This window comes from Diadema setosum, chromosome 19 (assembly GCF_964275005.1).
Source record: "Diadema setosum chromosome 19, eeDiaSeto1, whole genome shotgun sequence".
In the NCBI taxonomy this organism is placed as follows: Eukaryota; Metazoa; Echinodermata; class Echinoidea; order Diadematoida; family Diadematidae; genus Diadema; species Diadema setosum.
The window spans coordinates 28,226,105-28,243,583 of record NC_092703.1 but is presented as its reverse complement, the minus strand read 5'-3'; the positions used below and the strand labels follow the sequence as shown (position 1 = coordinate 28,243,583).

The window sequence follows — 17,479 nt, the reverse complement described above, 5'->3', positions numbered from 1 at the left end:
TTTTGAATCCCATTTATCATCACTGACGCCTCTCGATTATGTGTATCTTAACCAGATGTTGGGACAATGATGATTGTGTAATCGTGCATCGTAACTGACAAATAATACTGATGATGATGATGGTAACGATAATAATGATAATCATCATCATCATCATCATCACCATCATTATCATAATAATAATGATAATACAGGTAATTACCTTATTACAGACTTACTAGTATAATAGTATACTTTGGCTGCGGTGTGGTTTTTTTTTCAGACTCAACTATTTGAAGAGATAGACGTTTCGACGGCTTTTATAATTATCAGATGTGCATAAAAATTGTCTGGATTATTCTATTATCCAAAGTTGCTATCTTTCATACGAAATGTTTCACGCCCCTCTGTTGGTTAGGCCAGGCCTATCACATGCAGTTTAACCAGGGAGGTGCCCTGGTTTAACAAAGATATCCACACCCTCCCTAAATCTCGGTGTATGGTTGTCCACCATGAACACACACCCAGCATTTGAGTGTGTATTGAAATCAAGATGATAGTGACAATCGTATAGTTGAGTTGGCGAATGGCTAATACTTCCGTAAGATGGGGTGAGGCTGGTGTAAACCAGCTCAACAACAATCCTCCTCCTCCTCCTCCTCCTCCTCCTCCTCCTCCTCCTCCTTCTCCTTCTTATCATCGTCATCATCATCATCATCATAATTTCGAACTCATCTAAATAATTATCTCTCACGACATTTCGTTTGCTCCATCTTTCCATTCTTCACTTACTATAAAAAAAAAAAACACACACGTCGGATCAACAATTATCATTCCAATGAAAGCGTTCGATTGATTTAATCAAGAAATTGGATAACAGTTTATACACGACGGATCGTATTAAAAGACAAGACATGAAATATATTAGTGGCACTAGGTAACATTCACGCCAATGTACAGGCTGTATCAACTGAAGAGTAGAAAATGAGAAACAACATACCGAAAAGAAAATAACTGGTTGTCACAGACCATTTATGGCAGAGATTCAGTGTTTTTAAAATACCTTGTTTTGTTTTGTTTTGTTTTGTTAATCATAAAATTATGGGTGAAGCTAAACTAGGAAAAGAAAAATGCAAGCACGCATTTGGTATTCTTAACCCTAAAAGGGCCGTGGGGGGGGGGGGTTGAATCACCCCGCCCGATGTTTTTTGACCGCGCCGCTCGCTATACTTTTTACTTTCAAGTCTCACACATCCTATGACACCATTTTCTCCAAAATCGAACACCCCGTTACGACGCTGCACGACCTCTTATACATGCTTGTCAGACCGAAAATGGCTCAAAATAGTTATTTTGTGTACAAAGTCTATACAAATAGAGTTTTCCCACCTTATTCAAAAAGATATGATTACTTTCCTTTCAATGGCTAAAATCAATTAATTTTTGCATAAGTACGCTTATAATAGGTTCTGTAATAAATTGTGTGGAAAAATGTTGAAAAACAAAGGAATACATAAGAAAATTCATTAAACAATAAAATACATAAGAAATTCATTTTGATACCAGAATTTTTTTCAAGTGCCCTGTTAGGAATGCTACAAGGAATAATGTCACTAAAAATTAGTCTGCCATTTGCCTTATTTTCTGAATTGGAGCAAAATTTAGGATTTCACACATATGAATTAATATAAAATTATAAAAAAGAAAAATTCCCTTTTTGGTTTCATAATTTTGTAGATTATGCAACAAGTAATGAGTGTGCCAATTTTCAGGGCGATTGCGCAATCGACTGCCGAGATCTCGGAGGGGGGGGGGGGGGTTGAATCAACCCTCCCCTGGCCACAGAACAGGCCAAAAAGCCTGGCCTGTTTAGGGTTAAAGTGAAAACACAGGCATCATAATAATTACGTCTGCCGAACTGTCGATATTTGCTCTGAAATGTACACATTTGGGTAGGAAGTGTGTGAAATACCGCTGTAATAGCACGGTTTCCAGTTGGGTAACGACGAAATACAAAGTACGAAATATTAGCCAAAAAGGTTGTCAGAAGTATTACATTTACAGCGCATAGTCTATCGTGATTGCTCAGTATTATTATCAGTATTACGATTGCTGGAGCATGATCGATCATCACGTAAAGTTCTACCTATACAGGGTGGCCCAAAAAGGACGGAACACCTAAGATCTTTAATTACAGCAATGTTGTTGCAATTATGTCATTATTTTGCATACTATTGGAAAGGCCATTCTTTGTCCAATAGAATGACACCAAGTTCTTTAATAATTTGGTTAATGCGTTATGATTTTAGAACCATTTTTGTGAACCCTTGCAATTTTCAAAATGTGATCATTTTGCACTCTCAGAGATACCGAAATCAGCAATAATTCGGCTTGCCATAGAACCAGCAGCGTTCACAATGCATGGAATGTGACAACAGCTCTTTACTGTGAATGGAAGAGAGGATGGGCGGGGCGGACAGTGGGATTGTCATTGTCCGTTGGCATTGTGAATGAGACGACATGTTGGGCTCAATGGAATGCTAAATTTAGCTGGAAAATATCAAGGTTAATTCAAGAATATGACTGGCAGTGACAGTGAGTTCATGAGTGGTTTAGGAATAAAGCACGTACTTTTAATATAGCATGCATTGATAAATACAGTGAGAATATCCCTGTATCTACGAGTGGATTAGTAAAACTTGAATCATATCAGGCAAGTTCTAAAGAATACACACTAGGTGGTTCTGTGAACAGGGATGCAAGTACACGAAGGGCAAGTGTTTTGTTTGTTTTGTTTGTTTTGTTTGTTTTGTTTGTTTTTTTTTTTTACCAGCAAACCTTCCCCCCCCCCCCCCCCCCCCGCCCATCTCCACCCTCGTTTTTCGTCGCTGGCATGGAAAATAGAATATTCGGGTATAAAGAAGCCGAGTGCTTATAGCCCCTTTTACACTTTCACGGATTGCTTCACGGATGACCACGGATCGTCATCCGTGGTGTTCAGGCATGCAAAATATCGATTTTAATCTCAATGCCGGTGTGAATACGATCCCAACTGGGTGTCTAAACGGACAAGTACAGAGGCTACACGGACAGACAAGGAACGAACGCGGACCACAGCGGAAACGATACGGAGCTAACACGGATATCAAGGAAGAGCACGGATGCAACTGGGTCCCTTTGCGGTCTTTACACGGATGTCCCTAAAATATTGACAAATGATATTTGCTTGCTTGTGATACTTCATTATTCTCGGACAACATGCCTCCAGAGCTAATGACAAGTACACCGGAAAATATACAGCAGCCTACGTACGCCTGGGCTTGTCGACATCGGGCAAATCTTTTGTTGCAAACTCTCATTTTGCGCGAACATCATGACATAAGCAAAGCAAAACAAAACAAAACAAATCAAGACGCACTACACACACAAAAAAAAAACCCAAACAAACAAACAAATAAAAAAACATCAAGGAAATATGTGTGGGTTACTGAAGCTTGACCGGCTACCATTATTCGAACTGTATGAGGGGTTGATGGCTGTACTGATGGAGGAAGACGTGAGCAAATTTCATGGACTTTACCAACTTGTATTGGCAAAATATACGAATTTTTCATCGCGGATGGAGCCAATGCTAATACGGAGTCCCGATGTCTTCACGGATTGTCCCGGAATGAGTACGGAGGCAACACGGAATAGCCGGTCCCTACGAGGAAGGAATACGGCGGCAACACGGAGGAGACGATGCCAACAAGGAATAGTTCTTATTGAATTTCGTCCGTGATGTCCGGGATGAAAAATTAAGCAAGCTTATTTTTTTTTTTTTCTTTTTCGCGGACATGCCGGGTGATCAAGGATAATGCCGGATGACTTCACGGAGTCAACATGGTCATGCCGGAAACAGTACGAATGATCCCGGATCGACGATACGTGGTCATCCGTGATGCCATCCGTGAAAGTGTAAAAGGGGCTTATGGGTTCGGTCGAATTCGGGTTCCTTTTTTGTGTTGCAAAATCCTGGATCCGCGCCCGCACCAGTTAAGCAAACTCATAGATATCTTGATAATTAATCCATGATCTTCATTATGCTTGCTTCTCTTTATAGTTTTCCTCCATCTGACCATAATTATAAATGTCAGACAGCTCAGATTGAGAATATGTTAAAATTGGTCGGCCACATTGTTAAATCGTGTGACTGCTCGGAGACACCGTAATATCACAATAGACGTCTCTAGTCGTTGGCTAGCGGAGACATCTCTGCAACTGCTCTGCAGTCGCGAACTACAAGTAGTTTCAAGCCGGGTGAGATCCCTCTTAATTCGTTCATAAACCTACACAGCAAAATGTCTCAGTTATCATTTTATTTATCAATGTATACTTGATTAGAAGTATGTGCTTTCTTCCTAAACCACTCATAAACTCATGTCAGCACTGCACATCATGCCTTTAATTCACCTTGCTATTTTCCAGCTAAATTTAGCATCTCATTGAGCCCAACAGGTCGACTCGTTCACAATGATGAGGGACAATAGGGAGTTTTCGCTACACGACGGGAAGACCGAGAATACGCGGAAGCAATCACCTGTGACAGTCCCCGTACTCGGACTCCCGTCCCCATATCTAAGCAGTTTCGCGCTCCTGTTAAAGGGATCGTACAGTTTTGGTTGAGACCTAATTTCAGGTTTCTAACATCTTTGGTGAGATAATGAGAAACCTCTTATGAAATATGAAAGAGCATGTAATTCTATGAGGAATTCAACGTTTATTTGATGAAAATTGGTTTTGAAATGGCTGAGATATCCAAAAAAGAGCGATTCTCATAAAGTGTGGGACCCACACTTTTATACGATCGTTTTGTTTTACTTTGTTTTTGGATGTTTCAGTCATTCCAAACCCGATTTTCATCAAATAAACTTTGACTTCCTCTTAAAATGGTATGCTCTGTACTACATCATAAGTGTTTTCTTGGTATCTCTCAAAAAGTTAAAAGCCCAATTCTCATCTCCACCAATACTGTACCATCCCTTTAAGACGGAGGCGTGGGGACAGGATCGCTGATTGGTTGGCTGGCTGGCTGGCTCACTCCTGCCCAGCATCGGGACCGAACGCTATTTTGGTCGAATACCGTGCTCGTTTTCCCCAGGACTGGTCGTTTCTCGGATTTGATCATGCGCAGAAGCAAATTTTGCACACGGCACGCTCAAATACCGGGTGCGTCGTGTTGCGAAAACTCCATAATGACAATCACACCGTCCGCCCCGCCCGCGAAATTATTTTTCCCGCATAAGTTCCGGACCCCAAGTCTCAAAACTTCAATTTATTGACGTAATAAACGGCAATATGATGTGAGGTACTATTTGTATTACATGCAATACTTTCGATGTGTTGAAAATTTTAAAAGTTCAATAATTTAATTAAGAAATGTAGTATCCCCCCCCCCCGAAAAAAAAAGAAGCAAAAAGTGGGACTCGAACCTGGGACTCGAACCTGGGACCTCGAGTGTATGAGTCTGAACGTACACCATTTGCCACACGAGATATCGCTGCAAGCAGACGTTCTTTTTCCATTCTTAGAGCGTCTTGTTAATGATTACGCCATACGGTCTAATGAATATTCATACATTCTCTCACGGGGTCTGGAACTTATGTGGGAAAGACTGTTACCGCCCCGCCCACTCTCTCTTCCATTCACAGTAAAGAGCTGTTGTCCACATTCCACGCGTTGTGAACGCTACTGGTTCAATGGCAAGCCGAATTATGGCTGATTTCGGTATCTCTGAGAGTGCAAAATGATCACATTTTGAAAATTGCAAGGGTTCACAAAAATGTTCCTAAAATCATAACGCATAAACCAAAATTATAGAACCTGGTGTCATTCTATTGGAAAAATAATGGCCTTTCCAATAATGACATGACATAATTTACAACTGTATTGCTGTAATTAAAGATCTTAGGTTTTCCGTTCTTTTTGGGCCACCCTGTATAGGCCCACCTATAGGGATTTGGAGGGGGAGGGGGAATGGGGTGGGGGTGGTCAGGGTGGTTTGTGTTTGTTTGTGTGTTGTTGTTTTTTAAAGAATGAAACTTCAATCAATGGATATTGGTATTTAAAGTTGGATTGAATGAATGTTGAAAAGAAAGTATTTTGGGGTTAGTGATGTATTTCATGAAATTTATAATGTAGCTAGCTGCCTCGGCGTCCCTTGTCTCGTCAGGGGCCTGAATACCGTCACCCCGCTTAAAATTGTTTTAAGCACACTAAACAAAAAATTATTGACCGGGAATGTGTTCAGTACGCTTGAAACTTGGCAGGGCCACCACAACCAAGGAAATTGTGTTGAAAACCGAACAGTTTTTCGCGAAATCTGAAATTTTAATCGGAATACGTGTTAGAATGCTATCACCACTGTCCCCGCACGCATCTTTTACGTGTATGTCTATGGGAACGTCACGGTCACCCGCACACGTCTTTTACGTGCTAAGTCTATGGGAACGCTGGTGACGAGTTGAGGGCCCCCTTCCTTGGCGCACAACTATTCCGCATCGTTCGCGTTTGGCGACGATAGCTGCAAATTTTCGATATCGATCAGTGAACGTGTGATTCCATTAGAATTTTCAACATTTGTTCTGCATGTGAAGGGGATTTTATAGAATTTCAATGACGAAATGTGATTCAAATATGAACAAAAATAAATTAACTATGACGTGGTGCGGGTCACCCAAGCATACTCATCCTTAGCATTTCATTCTTAGATATAATTTAGATTTTGGAGTCTTTAACCCATCCCAGTCACACCCAACTTCAACAACCAGCGTGAGTTGCATTATATATGACCAAAAGAGGGCGTCCTACGAACTCAGACTTGGCCAGGAGCACAGTAGAGTTCTATGGCCTGGAGCTGTAAAATGATTTTAACCAATCACAGAGATCCTTACTGGGACTCTGAAAAATAATTTATGCAAAGAAATCTATTTTTGAATGTCTCTTATTGGCTGAAACACCTATCAGAGGTTCGAGCCTGCTGAGAAACTAATCAATATTCATGTTTACAGCGCGCATGTATCTTTGTTGCAGTGATTTCTTACGCGTGTTATCGTGATATCGATCTCCTCATAGGGTGCGTGACGATATCTGATTTGTGTGGTAAAAACAAATCGGATGTAACTTGCTTCATTATCGAAGCTGTTATAGTGTTGGACATTTGAAAGAACTGCTTCATGAGAAATCACCTTTCATTTATTATTTATTTTCACAAACAAGAATTTTGATCACTTACATGCTTTTTAAAAATTATTTTAATGTCATAATATTTCATAATGGTATGTGTTCTGTCTTTACATGGCTAGAGGGGATTCTTTTTTCCATCCAGGGTTAAAGAACTAAGAAAGTGACAGCTAGGAAGGAAACCAAAAGGATAGGGAGGAAATAAAAAGGATAGAATGAAACACCTGCTCAGCAGGATCTTTTTTATTGATTTCACACAATGGTGAATGCAGTACATCAGAATTTAGTACAGTTCTAAATAATTCATTAGTTGAAAAATGAGCAAAGAAAGTGGGATTTCATCGAGTTCTAAATGAAAACTAAATTAGCATTGCAATTTAGATCTAATATTTACTACAGAATAGACCTGATGGAAACTTTTTTGTCCAGCTTTTGGTTGAGTTTCTTCAGAGACACAAATTTTGGTAGCACTAAACCCGAGTGAAGAAGCAAAAGGAAAAAATTATAAAATGCAGGTCTCTAGATCTAGACCAACATCAGCATCAGCCCCCGTTTCATTGCCACTCTCGTCATGGGACATTGGCCTAGGCTATAAGGTCATTCGTGTCGTACTCGCCATCATCAACGTCATGTCATGGTCACGTGAAATAAATTGCATCATCATAACGGTTTGTACATCAACATCACCAGAATCATTATCATCATCATCATCACTATCATCTCAACCACAGCAAAACCCTAAATATCACTCCCATCATAGTCACTCTCAGCTAACAAAACACATCAGCAAACGATACAGACATCGCAGACCTAACAGTTAGCTAACTACGTTAGACATTAGTCGTACACAAAAATGAAACGGAGGTGAAAAACTAGTAATGAATACACGAAGATCATCAACGATGACATTATATCGTAGAAAAAATACACAGAACATCTTGCATCGCAAAAAAAAAAAAAAAATCGAGGTAAAAAACTACGAAAAAATGAAAATTAGGATGAAACCCGATGCTTGGAAGACGAACGATGAAGACACTTTACGGTAAAAATGCTTACACGGAAACAAACGAGTGGGTGTACGATGTTCTCGCACGCACGTAAATAATCTACATCATGTTCAATCAAAAAACTCAACAAACACTCGAACAAAAACCAGAGCAATCGGGGTGGGGGGGGGGGGGGGGAGGAGCTCGAGGACGTTATGGACACGTCGATATGCAAGTGGGTAAGATGTGATTACAGATTGGTTGAAATTAAGAGGATTTATGACATTAACTAGTGCTGTATTGAGTCAACTAAGTGCACATTCGCACGAGTGTGTACACGCATCATCCCTCCTGCCTACTATAGTGGGAATGACACAGGTAGTTTTTCAATGCAATGACCTATGAATGCCCTTCCGGCGTTCCGCCTGAGTGCACCGAGCAACTGCGAGCAGCAGCAGCAGCAGTAGTTCGAGACTTTTATATATATAGATGAAGGAATGAAATTAAAAAGAGAATGAGGGATTAGTAGTGTAAAAATGCTTAAAAAAGAGATGTTATATGGATTGTGAAAAAAAAAATTGTATTAGAGTGTATTTAAACGTATTAATTGATGTTAAGTTTTGGTATAAATTTCGTTTCCATTGATGAAAATGATTATGAAACTGGTGCAGAGTGTATAAATTTGTTTGTACATTGTGATTTCCATTGATGAAGAATAAAATATTCTTTAAAACAAAAACCAAAAAACAACAACAACAACAACAACAACAACGCTGGACAGTGAGTGCTTTTCTTGAATAGATTCGAATACTACAAACAAAATTTCTCTGTACTTTTAATCTCAAAATACTCCAAAACAGCTCATCATCCTGGCAAATTGCGTCGGCAAGGTAAATTTCTTGTTAGCTCATGTCGATGTATAGCAAGCAAAGTCCAAATGGTGGAAGATGAATTTCGAGCCCATCCGAGAACTGTGTTTTAGCTTTAATGATGTAAATGAGCAGGAATTATGCTTGTTTCACTGTATTACCGTTGTACTGAAAAAGTCATTACCATAACTCGACATCATTTTTTTTTTCTAAAGATTCGTTCTTTTTCAATCTAGATTTCTCACATACACTGTAACTTTCAGATGACGATGACGGTTAAAGGTGTGTCTGATGATCAACGGTGAGGGCGTTTGACTATTTCTGGGCAACTTCGCACAGGAAGTGAGCCTCGGGAAGCATGGGGATGTCGTTGACAGACTTCACAACGAAGCCGCACTGCTTCAGGAACTCGACCACCTTGTCCTTCCCCCAGAGCGTACCCAACCCAAGGCTGTCTTCTTCGTGGTACGACACGGGCAGGCAGTGGAACAGGCTGATGGCGTACAGCATGCAGGCCGAAGGGTAGCTGTCGATGTTCTTGGCGTGCTCGGAGTGCGAGCCGAACTCGACGACGGACAGTCGGCCGCCATCTTTCTTCAGCACCCGCCGGACGTCGGCCAGTATGGTGTCCGGGCGAGGTGTGTCGTGCAGGACGTTGAAAGTGAACACGTAGTCGAACTTGTTGGTCCACTCCGCCGACATGCCAGTGGCGTCGCACGTCACATACTCCACGTTCTTCAGTCCCATTGCCTCGGCGGCTTCTGTGGCCTCCTTAACGTTTTCCTCTCGGATGTCTAGCCCTGTAAAGTGACTGTTGGGGAACTGCTTGGCCAGAGTGCGGGTCGCAACCCCACGTCCGCACCCCAAGTCCAGCATTTGAATCCCGCGTTCTGCAAGACATTTACAACATGATCACAGGGAAAACAATACATACAGAAGTGCTTTCTGGAACACACATTATACGGATACAAAAACACACAGAGGTATAAGATCACACACAGACCTATCATTGTATTACCACATTCTATATACTTTTATGAATAAATTTGCCGCTCTGCTGCTTACTACCAAAGGTAAGCAAAAAGCTAACGAGGGTAGTGAACAGCGGAAGTCGAACGAAGTCGTTGAACAGGACTTAGTCAATGTAGACACGACAGCATGAGGGAAAGAACGGTTGGTGTAAAAACGTATTTGTATATTAACCCGGTCGCACAGGTTTAGTGATCCATAAAAAAAAAATAACACATGTATAACTGACTGTCTGCACCCCACCCGTCCCCCCCCCCTCTCTCTCTCACACACACTCTCTTTCTGAATGAAGTACTATGCTATTCCTTTATTTACATGTTCCTGTAAAACACATTTTGATATTTGAAATGCAAATTATGGAGCACTGGATAATACTACGTGCGGCACGTCTCGGGTAAAGCTTCTGGATTGCCAGGAGCTGCTTTAGACATACAAATTACATAATTTTATGAAACTTGGAACATAGTGGAAGAGTCTATCAAAATGAGATTCTCCTCACCTAACATCCCCTGGATCTCTGGGTAGGTGGGGATGAAATGTTGGCAGAGGCAGTCCTGGTACCACTTCACCGAAAAATTTTCGTCGACTTCGTTGAACGATTTGGAGGCTTCGAACGTCAAACCTGTCACAAGCGTGAGGTTAGAGCATAGAGACACAAACATCAGTTTCAGTTTTTAGTCTCAGCTTGTTGTACGAATGAAATCAATATGAAAAAATGAGCAATGTCCACATCAAAATAAACAATGTCCACATCAAAATATACACAAGTGTACTCAAAAGAAATAGATAATTACGTGAATGGCATGAAATTTCATCGTAACTTAAACGTAGATATACATTATACGTGGATGAGATCGTTATCGACATCACAAGCAAACCTTTTTTTTCTTATCTTTCAGCTAAAGTTCTTTTTTTTTTCATTATTTATCTTCCTGTCAGTTTACCTTTTATCGATGAGGTTGTCTGTTTGTTTCCTTCTATCATGGGGTGTACAGTATGCGCATCAGTTTGCTAGTCTTTCCGAAGAGATATTAGCCTACATGTACTCCCTTGGTCTCACTGTGCAAGTCTCGTCATGTGTCTTACTTCATGTCTGTCCGTCAATCTGTTGGTTTGTTTGTTTCATTTCCATCTGAGACGATGGATGGGTAGCCCATATTCAGTTGCAATAGCAGGTCTTTCATGGGGTCCAATTGGATGTAAGGCGGGACCACTCCGCTGGATTAAACACCCTGCTCTTTGCAATGATAACGCGCGTGAGTTGTGACTCTCTCGCATTATATACAGTATACGTGATTTCCATTTTAAGTCCTAGAATACGATCTTTGGTCCTATCAGAGGGACAGAGTTTTGCCTCTTATTAACCATAGAGGGGACGGTATGATGACACACAACATTGCTCAGTGCAGGGACTGGGGAATTGAACCAGGGTCCTTTGGACCGTGAGGCAGACGGGCTACATACCGACTGATCTACTCTATAGTAACTCATTGCCCTTTTATGCAAACAGTATGACAGGTTGACCTGTGAAAAATTTTGTATCTGCCAAAGTCAGTCTTCACTATCCGAAGTTTGCTTCACTCGTCTGTCAGCAAGTCTGTCATTATTTCAAACACTCTCCAGTTAACCTGTCCTTTTTTTTTCGTTCTGTCCATCTGTCGGTCTGTCTGTCTGTCAATCTGTATGCCTCGCAGTCCGTTCGTCTGTTTGTCGATCAGTCTGTCCGTTTAGTTTATATAACTATTCCGTACGTCTGTCTACACACAATCAGTGTATATCAATCTGTGTCCTGCCTGCAACTCTGTCTGCCTATCTTTATGTCAGTCCGTCAGTTTGCTTGTCAGTCAGTAAGTCTGCGCATGTCTATCTGTCTGTCTGTCCTATTAGCCATCTCACCTCGTGGGCCGTCAGCCTTGATGGATTCGGACATGTTGTTGAAGACCTCGCTCAAGATCGGGACGCTCAGGGAGAGCTGGGTGGTGCCGTAAGCTGGGTTCCCAGCGTCGAAACATCCGGCTCGACGGGCGGGCAGGTGGTAACGTTGCCCCGTCGCGTCCAGATCGATGATATGGGAACATGTCATGGCGCCCAGCCACTCGCGGACGTACCTTGCAGAATCACGACATCAACGACCAGGGAAGGAATATGTGGAACGACAAGGTTAGATTTTTCACCTCGACTCACTGTATTATGGACAATTCAAAGTTTGTTTACTACAAAGGAAACAGAGTTCCATATAACGCAATATCTCGTGGCAGGATTAACATAGCGTGTCCCGTATTATCACGCCATTGTGAATGAATTATGACTTCTTGAACTATAACAATGATATGAAATGGATCTTATAAGTTAGAGACAATCATAATCAGGTTAGTATCACCAAGTAACACCAGAACAGTAAGCGACACCCAGCACCCCTCCCCCCCCCCCAAAAAAAAAAAAAAAACAAAAAACAAAAAACAAGGAAAAGTAGAAATTACGCGGTGCGTAATATATGTCCCCGCCGGAAGTAGCATTTTGTAGCAAAATGTACAATATAGGTCAAAAATGAAGGTCAAAGGTCAAAGAAGTCAAAGGTCAAAATTCTGTGTAGAAGTTTTGAAGCGCTCACCTAGTGCCATCACATAAAGCAAACGGAATCGAAATCGGGTAAGAAATGGCGAAGGAGTAGCATTTTGTAGCCAATGTTCAATACAGGTCAAAAATCAAGGTCAAAGGTCAAAGAAGTCAAAGGTCAAAATTCTGTGTAGAAGTTTTGAAGCCCTCACCTAGTGCCATCACATAAAGCAAACGGAATCGAAATCGGGTTAGAAATGGCGAAGGAGTAGCATTTTGTAGCAAAATGTACAATATAGGTCAAAGGTCAAGGTCAAAGGTCACGACTGAAATTCTGTGTAGAAGTTTCAAAGCTCCCATGTAGTGCTATCATATAAAGCAAACAGAATCAAAATTGGCTCATAAATGACAGAGAAGTAGCAAATTGAAGATTTTGATCACACACGGACGCACACACGGAGGGACACACGGACACACACACGTAATACGGAGCCCGTTTCATAGTCCCCTGCTCGAACTCGTTCGGCGGGGACAAAAATCAAAGTCAATCTGATACGGTAAAGGAAGTGGAGGATTCAAACGGAGACGAAGAATTTGAGAGAGTTTCACTGATACTAATGTCTTGTCATAACTATCATCATAAACTTTGATGATTATACAAATACAACAATTCTAAAGCAGAAGCATGACATGCATGAAGCGAATCAAATGAATCCTTTCGTATTTTAACGTTGGGAGAAGTAGGCCCCGTGGTAATGAAGTATATCCGCCTATCGAGTCAGTAAAGGAATTCTTAGGCTTTTCGTTTCCTACTTTTTCACATTTACTGGATTCACATTTTATTGGATTCGCTGTTAAATGGGTGTTTCATATTAAACACATGAAGCTGCATACAATGTATATTCCCGGGGAGGTGAGAACCCTGATATATCGCAGTATATAGACCTACCTCTCTTTCAAGCATGCGGCCTCGGCCAATTCGGCCGAAGTCATGGGGTTTCCCTGATGTTTGACCAAAACGTCGAAGAGACCACTCCTCACGCCGAGTGCTATGCACAGAGACAGGTGACCGTCGGAGATAACGCCTCCCAAACGGCCGCAGAACTCCTCGAAAGTTTCGTTGTTGTACTTTCCAGACATTTTCCTTTACTTGGTATAGTTCAGAGTGCCTAGTAACACAATCCCACGTGAATGAAAAAAAAAAATATACATATGATTTATGCATCTTATCGTGACGAAAAATTTATGCATCATCACTATCTTATCGTGACGAAAAATTGAGCACGCATATAATAGGCCGTGCATTCGCTCACATGATAATAATTATAAATAACGCCTATAGCGCTGAAAAGAATTGCATGGTTTTGGTTGCGATGAGGCTTCAGATTTCCAACTTTTTTTAAACAATGAGATACGTACCTCTTACAAAACATGAACAAGCGATCAGTTCGAAGAGAAATTCAAGTTTATTTGATGACAATCTGTTTTGAAATGACTGGAATATCCAGAAACAAACAGGTCTTTAATAAAAAGTTCGACCATGTTTCTTGGAACCACTTTGTGTAACTTTTTTTTTTTTTGTGGATATCTCAGCCATTTCAAAACCGATTTCGAATTGTACACTCTTAAAACATCCGAGTCAGAACTGACCCGGAACTGGGTCCGTTGGGGTAATACACCGTTCCGGGTCAGAAATGACAAGGAATGGGGTCACATATGACCCATTCAGAGTCATGAATTGGGTCAGGGTGACCCCATTCGGGGTCTTCATAACCAAATTCCAAGTCATTTTTGACCGGAACGGTGTATGACCCCAACGGACTCAGTTCCGGGTCAGTTCTGATTCGGATGTTTTAAGAGTTATGCTCTCAAATTATTTCATAAGTTGTTTCTAGTTATCTCGCGGATTTAAAATCTGAATTCCCTATCTCATAGAATATGTACCATCCCTTTAAATGAAACCAAAACCCATAGAGCAATGTGGATTGAGTGATAGCAGCAACATTAGTAGAATACATCAGTGAAAGTTTGATGAAAATCGGGCAATCGGTGCAGAAGATATGAAAGTGTAAAATTTTGGTGTTGTAATGACTGCATTGGATGAGGAGACTACTAGATTTTATGACGTAATATGTGGACAACAATACAAAGAAAACTAGAATTATCACTGAAGGTGATTAATACCCCCGCCCCTACTGTCGCTTCATAGTATGTGATGTCATGAGGGCAATGACGTTAATACCAAGTTTGTGCACTTGTCGAATTGGAAACATAATAATTTTAGTTTACTGTACAATTACAGAGTTGACACTGAGTTCCACAAGGTTTGGGTAAAAAGAGTTGTTACCATGGCAATGCATTGTCTGATACAAACACAAGGAACATTTTGCATAACTACACTTAAAGACCATCATACACACCAAATTTGACCTTCATAGCTTGGATTGTTAATTTTGATAAAAAAAATGAGTGGTTACCATGGCAACACATTTTCCTTAAGCTAACACATTGGTGTCTTGCAAAATTACACTTCTAGATCATGATACATACTAAATTTGACTTTAATTGCTTGAATGATGGAAAAGTTATTCGATCTGCAAGGTTTTAGAAAAGTTTGAAAAGTTGTTCACTCCACAGGATTAAAAAAACAACAACAACAACATGCGGTTACCATGGTAACGCATTGTCCGATACAAACACAAAGGACATCTTGCAAAACTACACTTAAAAAGCATAATACACACCAAATTTCACCTTCATAGATTAAATGGTTCAATTTGATACTGAAATGAGTGGTTACCATGGCAATACCATTTTTCTTATATTAACACATTGGTGTCTTGCATAACTACACCTCCCGATCTTCATACATACTAAATTTGACCTTAATTGCTTGAATGGTGTGGAAGTTATTCAATCCACAGTGTTTTGGTAAAATTATGGTTACCATGGCAACGCATTGTCCGACAAACACAAAAATTATGTGTTGCACATCTATGCCTCAAGGCCATAATGCCTGCCAAATTTGATATCAATTGCTTCAAAACTGTGGAAGTTGTTCACTCCACAAGATTTCGAAGAAAACATGCGGTTACCATGGCAACGCCTTGTCAAGAACAAACACAAAGAGTGTCTCGCATAACTATACCTATAGATCATCATAGATACCAATTTTGAAATTGATTGCTTAAATACTATGGAAGTTATTAAATCCACAAGGTTTTGGTAAAATTATGGTTACCATGGCAACTCATTGTCCGACAAACACAAAAACATGTCTTGCACATCTATACTTCAATATCATCATTTACCCTAAGTTTCATTTAAATTGCAAGATTTTGCAACAGACCGACCGACCGCCCGCTCGACCGACCGCCCGACCGCCCGACCGCCCGACCAACATCGCGGTGATTCCTATATACCCCCTTCACACAACGTGTGGCGGGGGTATAATAAAAGAAGAATTCCACACAAAAAGAAAATCATTTTTCGACATAGGTTAAGGGTAATATCATTCCTCCTGCTTTCTGAAAGAGGAAAGTCAAGTGCTCTTTCAAACAAGAGACCCGGGGGTCTCGCGCTCAACTGAGTATCGCAAGTTCACCTTTCACGCAGTCACTAATCTAAATTACACACAGCTCTACTAAAATTTGACTAGGCATTCTCAAGTAGAATATGAAAATTTAAGGCCCAAATTTGGACCCCCCCCCCCAACCCAATGGTATCAATTCTAGCTCTATCACTTCTTGTTCTAGAAAAGATTTTTGAAGATTCCTTAATTTGAGGTAGGATGGGGGCCCCTAGGAATGTTACCTTCCAAGTTTGGTGAAAATCCGTTTGGTGAAAATCAAGTTTTCAAGAAGAAGATGAAAAGGTACAATTTAGGCCCCAATTTGGACCTTCCCACCCCTACCCCTGCCCCAAAGGGGGGCACCCCTGGATCTGCTATACGAACAAACTTGAAACAACAGTCCCACTAACTCATGTACTATGTACTAACTCATAGTATTAACTTAGCTCTATCACTTCTGATTCTAGAAAAGATTTCTAAAGATTCCTTAATTTTGGGAGGTTTGGGCCCCTTGGGGGCCCTCCAGGTGGAACACGGTGCCCATTTGAACAAGTTGAGATCCTATCCCCCTAGGGATGCTACCTGCCAAGTTTGGTGAAAATCGGTCATGGGGTTCTCAAGAAGAAGATGAAAATGTACAATTTAGGCCCCATTAGGACCCCTCCCCCATCTCCCTCACATGGGTCCCAAGGGGGGCACTCATGAGTTCGCTATGAACAAACTCGAAACTACAGTCATCAATGTAATAACTCGTAGTATTAACTTAGCTCTACCACTTCTGGTGCTAGAAAAGAGGATTTTTTTTTTTTAATAGATTCCTTAATTTTGGGGGGTTTGGGCCCTCTAGGGGTCCCCTGGGCAGGCCATGGTGCCCATTTTAGCAAATTGAGATCCCAACCCCCTAGGTATGCTACCTACCAAGTTTGGTGAAAATCCATCGTGAGGTTCTCAAGAACAAGATGAAAACGTACAATTAGGCCCTTATTTGGACCTCCCCAACCCCCCCCCCCCCCCACCCCAAGGGGGGCATCCCTGGATCCGCCATGAACAAACTTGGAACTACAGTCATTAATATACTGACTCATAGTATTAACTTAGCTCTATCACTTCTGGTTCTAGAGAAGAAGTTTTTTTTTTTTTAAGATTCCTTAATTTTGGGGGGTTTGGGCCCCCTTGGGGGCCCCTGGGTGGGTCAGGGTGCCCATTTTGACAAACTGAGATCCTAACCCCCTAGGGATGCTACCTGCCAAGTTTGGTGAAAATCGGTC

At 41.1% G+C, this 17,479-nt stretch overlaps 1 protein-coding gene across 1 annotated transcript; it reads right to left on the bottom strand.

Annotated features, from left to right (window-relative positions):
* Positions 1-9,370: 9,370 nt before the first annotated feature.
* LOC140242527 (S-adenosylmethionine-dependent methyltransferase Rv2258c-like) lies at positions 9,371-13,780 on the bottom strand. Its single transcript, XM_072322265.1, has 4 exons — positions 13,590-13,780; positions 11,981-12,192; positions 10,584-10,706; positions 9,371-9,945 (listed from the first exon to the last, which is right to left on the bottom strand). Exons 1-4 carry the CDS (start codon positions 13,778-13,780, stop codon positions 9,371-9,373), a joined length of 1,101 nt encoding a protein of 366 aa, XP_072178366.1.
* Between the last annotated feature and the right edge of the window lie 3,699 nt (positions 13,781-17,479).

Excerpts from the sequence above, each read along its gene's own strand:
- LOC140242527 (XM_072322265.1), bottom strand. The coding sequence starts at position 13,780 with ATGTCTGGAAAGTACAACAACGAAACTTTCGAGGAGTTCTGCGGCCGT. Across the intron at positions 10,707-11,980 it reads CAAGGCTGACGGCCCACGAG|GTTTGACGTTCGAAGCCTCC; the intron begins GTGAGATGGCTA and ends CGCTTGTGACAG. Across the intron at positions 9,946-10,583 it reads AGAGATCCAGGGGATGTTAG|AACGCGGGATTCAAATGCTG; the intron begins GTGAGGAGAATC and ends AATGTCTTGCAG.